This window comes from Erythrolamprus reginae, chromosome 2 (genome assembly GCF_031021105.1).
Source record: "Erythrolamprus reginae isolate rEryReg1 chromosome 2, rEryReg1.hap1, whole genome shotgun sequence".
Lineage (NCBI taxonomy): Eukaryota > Metazoa > Chordata > Lepidosauria > Squamata > Dipsadidae > Erythrolamprus > Erythrolamprus reginae.
Genome location: NC_091951.1, coordinates 239,393,247 through 239,401,982, shown reverse-complemented (window position 1 = coordinate 239,401,982; position 8,736 = coordinate 239,393,247). Strand labels below are relative to the sequence as shown.

Below are 8,736 nucleotides of genomic sequence, written 5' to 3'. Positions count from 1 at the left end.
ACAAAGTCTTCTCAGTTGGGGAGGGATGGAGTCCCCCTAGTTAGTTCTCCTAACCTGAGCGAGCTGTGCTGGAGCGCTCTGGGCAGCGGAGCAAAGGGGACACCCGGCCCTTTGGAGAAGGTACTTAGGCAAGCCACATGCCCCAAAGCTCTGGTGCCACTGTTTCCTTTGCCACAAAGCAGCAGGGACTGGTGTCCTAAATGAGAAATGTGATCACTGTCGTTCACAGGATTCTCCAGAGGACACTCTGGAAGACGTTAGCAACTTGGAGTAGGACACCGTAGACAGCCTGGAGCGCCTCCTCCAGGAATTAAAGGTATGTACAGTGATCCCCCGGGTATCGCGATCCCGATCATTGCGAACGGGCTAAATCGCGATTTTTCAGCAATTGATACCATCTCGATCGTTGCGAAACGCTATACAGGCTGTATCGCGATTTTTCCAAAAAAAAATAAATTAAAAATACGTGCGTGGTTTTTCCCGCCAGATGACGTCACGCGTCATCACCAAACTGACGTGTAGCATTGCTGGTTGGCCGAAATCTCGGCCAATCAGCTTTGCCATTGCAATAAGTTTGCCCGGCAATGGTGATACAGCAAAATTTCAGCCAATCACCGTTGTCATTGCTGATGGACAGAAATCTCGGCCAATCAGTGTTGTTTGCTCAGCTTTGCTTTGCTTTGAAACTTTTGCAACTTTTGCAGCCGTTTCTTGGAGCTTGCGTGTCTTGCATCTGTGTCTTGGATCTGTTCCTTGGATCTGTTTCTTGGAGCTCTTTGTGAAGACTTCGTGGAAGATGGCACCTAAACGTTGCACCCGGAGTGGAGCCGGCGATGCTAAAAAGACCCGGAAGATGCTGACAATCAAGGAGAAGATTGTACTTTTGGACATGCTGAAAGCGGGACGTTCTAATGTAGAGGTTGGTCGGCATTATGGGATCAATGAATCGACTGTGCGATACATTAGGAAAGATGAGAAGAAGATAAGGCAAACTTCTCTGATATCATTCAACAAGGCTGCAAAAAGAATAGTGACGCCTAGAACCAAACGCCTTATGAAGATGGAAGCTGCTTTGTCTGTGTGGGTACAAGACTACCGAAAAAAGAGCATTGCTTTGGATACGAACACTATACGAACCAAGGCGATGCAGATGAGGGAAACGCAGGTAAGGGCTGGGGTTTTTTATTCTGCCATTACATACTGTATTTAAGTGTTTTTTAAGGAAGGAGGGAGGGAGGGAGGGAGGGAAGGAGGGAGGGATGGAAGGAAGGAAGGAAGGAGGGAGGGAGAGAAGGGAAGGATGGAAGGAGGGAGGGATGGATGGAAGGAGGGAGGGAGGGATGGAAGGAGGGAGGGATGTTAGGAGGGAGGGAGAGAAGGGAAGGAAGGAGGGAGGGAGGGAGAGAAGGATGCAAGGTGGGAGGGATGGGTGGAAGGAGGGAGTTATGGAAGGACTGTATGCTTTCATTCAAGTCACTTCTCTCTCCCCTTCCTGTCATTCTCTGTAGATGAAGGTGTTGTTGACTCTGATGACCCCCAGCCATCAACATCTTCTGCTTCTTCAGCCCCAGCCACATTCACAGCAAGCAAAGGGTGGTTTGACAGATTTCAACGGCGCTATGGCTTGAAGAGTGTGTCATTGCATGGAGAAGCTGCCTCAGCAGATACAGGTGCAGCTGAAAACTTAGTCCGGCGCACGTTTAAAGATCTAATTGCAGAAGGGGGCTACCTTCCAGAACAGGTGTTCAACATGGACGAAACAGGCCTGTTCTGGAAGAGGATGCCTTCACGGACTTTCTTGATGCAAGATGAAGCCAAAGCCCCTGGCTTTAAGGCCATGAAAGATCGGGTGACTTTGATCATGTGTGGGAATGCAGCAGGCTTTTTGATGAAGCCAGGGCTAATTTATAAGTCACGAAATCCAAGAGCCGTCAAGAACAGAAATAAGAATGCATTGCCAGTGTACTGGATGCATAATCCTAAAGCATGGATTACAAAACCCCTCACGCAGGACTGGTTTCATCAGTGCTTCATCCCACAGGTGAAGGATTATTTGGCTGCCAAAGGACTCAATTTCAAAGTGCTTCTCCTAATGGACAATGCTGGAGGCCATGATGACCTGGCACATGAACATGATGGGGTGCAAGTCGAATTCTTGCCACCAAACACCACATCGCTTATCCAGCCGATGGATCAAGGTATTATCCGCGCATTTAAGGCACTGTACACGCACAATTCTCTTGGAAGCATCGTGGAAGCAATGGATGCTGATCAAAACTTCACATTGAAGGCCTACTGGCGTCAGTACACAATTGCATCTTGTCTGAAGAACATTCAGAGTGCCTTAATGGATATGAAGTCACAGACAATGAATGCCTGCTGGAGGAAATTGTGGCCAGAAGTGGTGAATTATCACAGGGGATTTGCTCCCGAAGAAATTCAAGATGCTGCAGTCCAGAACTCTGTGAAGCTGGCACAGGCACTGGGTGGAGAAGGCTTCGTTGACATGACACCAGAGGAAGTCAATGGTTTGCTTGATGAGCATGGCCTACCGCTGACAGACAAAGATCTGGAGAAGCTGACCAGGTCAGCGAGTGAAGAATAAATATTGTTATTGTTTCTATCAGGATGACTAAGTGTGTTATTCAATGTGTACAGTACAGGTACAGGTAGAGGTACAGTACAGTACAGTACATTAAGGGGATGGGAAATGGTAATTTGTGGGTTGAAAGTGTTGGGACTGAGTGGCATAGAGAAGAATGAATGAATGACTGAGTCAATGAATGAAATTCAAACACAGGTGAGGGCTGGGGTTTTTTATTCTGTCATTGTTTAGGTGCTTTTTACGAAAGGAAGGAGGGATGGAAGGAGGGAGGGATGGAAGGAGGACATGAGGGCAAAAAAACCTGGTTCAAATTGGACTGGGAAATCAGAAGTGTGGAAAGTGTTCTCACTGAGAGCTAGCAACTTGGGAGGGCCAAAAAACCTGGTTCAAATTGGACTTGAAAATCAGAAGTGACAGAAGTGTTCTCACTGAGAGCTAGCAGCTTGAGAGGGCAAAAGAAACCAGGTTCAAATCTGAATGGGAAATCATAAGTGACAAGAGTTCTCACTGAGAGCTAGCAGCTTGAGAGGGCAAAAAAAACCAGGTTCAAATCTGAATGGGAAATCATAAGTGACAAGTGTTCTCACTGAGAGCTAGCAGCTTGAGAGGGCAAAAAAAAACCAGGTTCAAATCGGAATGGGAAATCATAAGTGACAAGTGTTCTCACTGAGAGCTAGCAGCTTGAGAGGGCAAAAAAAACCAGGTTCAAATGTGAATGGGAAATCATAAGTGACAAGTGTTCTCACTGAGAGCTAGCAGCTTGAGAGGGCAAAAAAACCCAGGTTCAAATTGGAATGGGAAATCATAAGTGACAAGTGTTCTCACTGAGAGCTAGCAGCTTGAGAGGGCAAAAAACCCCAGGTTCAAATTGGAATGGGAAATCAGAAGTGGCAAGTGTCCTCACTAAGAGCTAGCAACTTGAAGCACAAAAAAACCAGGTTAAAATTGGACTGGAGGGGATGGCCGGCATGAAAAATAACCATTGCCAGCCTCCGAACTGCCGTCGCCCTACCATCTGCGCATGCGCGGCCTTAAAAAAAAAAAAAAAGATCGCGCATGCGCAGATGGTGTTTTTACTTCCGCAGCGCTACTTCGCGAAAAACCGATCATTGCGAGGGGTCCTGGAACGGAACCCTCGCAATAATCGGGGGATCACTGTATTTCACCCTCTTCAGGGATCAATGCTTTGCTTTGTGAAGTTCAATGAAGCAATGACTTATGCTGTGCAGGGCCACCCAAGTCAGACAGGTCATAATGGAGGAAGCTGACACAATGGAGAAGGAAGTGGCAGCCCTCTCCAGTACCCTTAGGGAGAAAACCCCAGGAAAACAATGCCAGAAGATGAGCCCCTCAGATAGGAAGGAGTCCAATGTGCTACCTGGGAAGAGTGTAAAACCATTACATGTAGCTCTAGAAAGAGCAAAGCGGTACCAGTAATAGCCTTTCATTCCTCCCACGGGAGCTGCATCAGAATGCCGAGGTCAGCTTGGAGGAGGAACCAGCCCTAGGCACCTCCAGAGGTGAGTTGTCAGTGGCTGAGAGCAGCCTGCCAAGAAGGATCTGGCTGAAACAAGAGCTGGAGCAGGGCAGCCCTGAGGGTTCACGTGGGGAGGCACACATATATAGATGCCAGCTGGTTAGTGATGATGATGAGGAACTGCCTTCTGCCCATGAACCAGGGGTGAAATGCTCGTGGTTTGGACCAGTTCGGATGTACCGGTAGGTCTGTATGCCCCTTCCTCCCATGTCCACTCAATCACCCGCTTGCCATTTTTCTCACTCACTACTTTTCCTTTAAAAAAAAAAAAGCCTGCTTTTCCCGCTACTCAGGTCAGCATTTCTGGCCCACCTAACCCACCTCCAGCCTATACAGATTGTTTCTCTTTGCACAGGTGATGTTCGTCCATCGCGTTCGAGGAGGACCTTGACTTCTAATGGGTTGTGGGTTGTATACAATGTGTCCAGCTAATAAGGCCTATATGGGCACGAGATGTTCTGCCACATTTTGGGCAGATATGTGTGGGCACCACTGTCACAGCTTTTTCCTTTGCAGCCCTGGCTTTGCAGAGTGCTCGCTTCTCTGCTGCTCTCAATGTTCTTCTGGCCTCAGATGTCTGGCCGCCTGGGTGGATCAGCATGCGCCCCGTTGGTTGACCTTGTGCCAGGGCTTCCCAGGAGGTTGGTGTCAATATCGAGGGACTTGAAGGGGGCTTTCAACATGTCTTTGTAACGCTTCCTTTGTCCCCCAGGTGACCGCTTTCCTTTAGACAGCTCACCATAAAGGAGCACACTGTGGTTGATATCCACCTGGGGCATTCTGCCGATCGTCTCATTGTTGATGGAAGATGGGCGGTTCAATACAGGTTGGAAGTGCTGGGCCCAACACTATAGAATCAGGGTCGATTCAGTGATGAGAGCTGAACCGGCTGTGTCCAGTACAGGGGAGCTCCCTGAGCGCTGAGGTCCATGCATGGATCTGAGGGCTTCATAGAATCGTTTAACATCATTTCTCTGGAACCTCTGGATTTCTTCTGCTTTGGTACTCAACCAGGAGTCCTACATCTTGCAAAGCTTGCTATGTACGATCCTGCAAGTGTTGTTGAAAGCATTTTGATGCACCACCGACCTTCATGAGTGACAGTGTCAGATGCCTTAGTGAAGTGGTGTACAGTTCACGATTCTGCTCTTGACACTTCTCTTGGAACAGGAACAGGTACTTGCTTTGCCTCGCCTCGCCCGGACACCTTGTTCCTTCAACTGGGTAAGTAACTTTTTTTTTCCTTTAGAAAAATAGTAAATTGGGTTTTTTTCCCTTGGCGGTTTTTTTTTGGAAATTTTTTTGGGTTAGACATAGTTATCTAAAAGATTTTGCAGCCTAGCTAACCACCTACCTTCCCCCCCCCCCCACCCCAGCCTCCACCTTGCTTAGTTTTGCTCTTCAGACCGAATTGTGAGCTACCACTTGCAACGCCTTCCTTGCTTTATTTGGATTACAGCCTGCAATCTATCTCCCAGGAAAGAGGAATGGATTCTGCCTGCCTTGTTCCTTCAATTTGGCAAGTAACATTTTTTCTTTTTCCTTTAGAAAATTAGTAAATTGGGTGGGGGATTTTCTTGGTGATTTTTAAAGGATATTTTTTTTGGGGGGGGGGTTGTTAGACATAGCCATTTAAAAGCATTCGCAGCCTAACAAACCACCTACCTTCCCTCTAACTTCCAGCTTGCTTACCTTCACTCTTCAGGCTGAATCCTGAGCCGCTGGTCAAAACACCTGCCTTTTGTCTGGATTGCAGCCTGCAATCCATCTCCTCGTAGAGCAACTGTACAATCCATCTTCTTGGAGAGGAATTGAATCTGCCTGCCTTGTTCCTTCAGTTGGGCAAGTAACTTTTTATTTTTTGCTCTAAAAAATAGAAAATAGGGCAGGGTCTTTTTTCTTGGAGTTTTGTTTAGGATTTCTTTTGTTAGGCATAGCCATTTAAAGCTTTTGCAATACTGCTAGGCAGGGGGCTGGACTAGATGACCTTGCAAGGTCCCTTCTTCCAACTGTTAAATCTGTTCAATGTGTTAATTTGGTTGCAGGAATGAGTAAGTTGTGTTCTTGGGTGTGTTTAAAGTTGTATTTTCAGCTTTTTGAGCTTTTTGTGTGCTTTAATATTGTGTCCTCAGTTAACAAAGCTCCTTTTTTCCCTTTTGCAGTAATAGCTTTTACTGGGAAGGATGAAAAGGCAACAGACAGTGATAGGTTTCTTGGCCAAGAAACCCAAACTGGCACAACAACACCATCAGAAGTGCCACTCTTGGGTGATCCATTCCAAGCAGAATATTAGTAAGTTGGGAGGGGTTTCTACTTGGATTTTTAAGGAATTTTTTTGTGTGTTAACATAGCCATCTAAAATCTATTGCAGCCTAGCTAACCATCCTCCTTTCCCCCCAGCCTCCACCTTCGCTTACCTTGCTCTTTGGATCGAATCCTGAACCCCTTGCAACAGGTATCTTCCTCTGTATCAATTGCAGCCTGCAATCCATCTTCTCAGCGATCAACTGTGCAATCCATCTCATCAGAGAGTAACAGAATCTGCCTGCCTTGTTCCTTCAGTTGGGCAAGTAACCTTTTTTTTTGCTTTAAAAAAAGAGTAAATTGGGGAAGGGGGGGTGTTAGGAATTATTTTTTTTGGTTACACATAGTCCTCTAAAAGCTTTTACAGCCTAGCTAATCACCTACTTTACCTCTCAGCTGAGGGACTCTGAAGTCCCCAAGAAGTTGGCTAGGAGTAAGGTTTGCAAATGGGGAGGCATCTCTACCCTCTGCCTCTACTTTGGCTAACAGAAGAATGACTCAGGCCCTTCGTTCTCTCCCCAGGATGGAGATCCCCACAAGATGGACTCCAGGGCTCTCCCCTATTTTGGAGTCCACTACAGAACTGGTAACGCCCCCTCCCCACTGTAGTGGCAGACACCCTGCCAAGAAATTATGCCAATAGATATAATATTTGCATTCTCATCTCAGGAGCCATCAGAGGAAGAAAGTGCCAGTGTTCAGGGTAGGTAACATCTCCCAGATTAAAAAACTTGCAGAGGGAAGATATCTCTGCTTCTGCATCTGCTTGTGTCAAAGGATAGATGACCTAGAGCAGTCCCACTGGGAGGCCAAACCCCTTGGCAGGCCAGCTGGGAAGGTTCTTGGAGCCTCCACATGGCCCCTTTTGCAAAATGGGTCATGGCGGCTTTTGATCTTTGTCCCCTTTGTTTTCTCCCCCCCAGAGAGAAAACACCAGACATTTGGTTACGAAAGCCCTCGGAGGTAAGAAATTATGGTAGATATCCTTCTCAGCTTAAGGCTTGCAAAAGCTTTCTTCCTGGCTTCATTTGAGTCACCGATTGAGAAGGGATCTTCTTCCAGCCCATGGGTAAGTAAGACAAAGTCTTCTCAGTTGGGGAGGGATGGAGTCCCCCCTAGTTAGTTCTCCTAACCTGAGCGAGCTGTGCTGGAGCGCTCTGGGCAGCAGAGCAAAGGGGACACCCGGCCCTTGGTTGAAGGTACTTAGGCAAGCCACATGCCCCAAAGCTCTGGAGCCACTGGTTCCTTTGCCACAAAGCAGCAGGGACTGGTGTCCTAAATGAGAAGTGTGATCATTGTCCTGAGCCGCTGGTCAAAACAACTGCCTTTTGTCTGGATTGCAGCCTGCAAATCATCTCCTCGTAGAGCAACTGCATAATCCATCTTCTTGGAGAGCAATGGAATCTGCCTGCCTTGTTCCTTCAGTTGGGCAAGTAACTTTTTTTTTGCTTTAAAAAAAGAGTAAATTGGGGAAGGGGGGGGGTGTTAGGATTTTATATATTTTTTGGTTACACATAGTCCTCTAAAAGCTTTTACAGCCTAGCTAATCACCTACTTTACCTCCAGCCTCCAGCTTGCTTAGCTTCACTCTTCGGACTGAATCCTGAGCTGCTGGTCGAAACCCCTGCCCTTTCTTTGTCTGGAGTGTAGCCTGAAATCCATCTCCGTGTCCAGCAATTGTATAATCCATCTCCTTGGAGAGGAATTGAATCTGCCTGTCTTGTTCCTTCAACTGGGCAAGTAACTTTTTATTTTTTGCTCTAAAAATAGAAAATAGGGCAGGGTCTTTTTTCTTGGAGTTTTGTTTAGGATTTCTTTTGTTAGGCATAGCCATTTAAAGCTTTTGCAATACTGCTAGGCAGGGGGCTGGACTAGATGGCCTTGCAAGGTCCCTTCTTCCAACTGTTAAATCTGTTCAATGTGTTAATTTGGTTGCAGGAATGAGTAAGTTGTGTTCTTGGGTGTGTTTAAAGTTATATTTTGAGCTTTTTGAGCTTTTTGTGTGCTTTAATATTGTGTCCTCAGTTAACAAAGCTCCTTTTTTTCCCTTTTGCAGTAATAGCTTTTACTGGGAAGGATGAAAAGGCAACAGAGAGTGATAGGTTTCTTGGCCAAGAAACCCAAACTGGCACAACAACACCATCAGAAGTGCCACTCTTGGATGATCCATTCCAAGCAGAATATTAGTAAGTTGGGAGGGGTTTCTACTTGGATTTTTAAGGAATTTTTTTTGTGTTAACATAGCCATCTAAAATCTATTGCAGCCTAGCTAACCATCCTCCTTTCCCCC

The 8,736-nt window shown here is 46.6% G+C and overlaps 1 protein-coding gene across 1 annotated transcript; it reads left to right on the top strand.

Moving 5' to 3' along the window:
* The first annotated feature begins 229 nt into the window (after positions 1–229).
* On the top strand, positions 230–2,622 carry LOC139162204 (tigger transposable element-derived protein 1-like). Its single transcript, XM_070742310.1, has 3 exons — positions 230–316; positions 705–1,165; positions 1,509–2,622. The coding sequence occupies exon 3, from the start codon at positions 1,751–1,753 to the stop codon at positions 2,603–2,605; it is 855 nt and encodes a 284-aa protein (XP_070598411.1). The 5' UTR covers positions 230–316; positions 705–1,165; positions 1,509–1,750; the 3' UTR covers positions 2,606–2,622.
* The last annotated feature ends 6,114 nt before the right edge of the window (positions 2,623–8,736 follow it).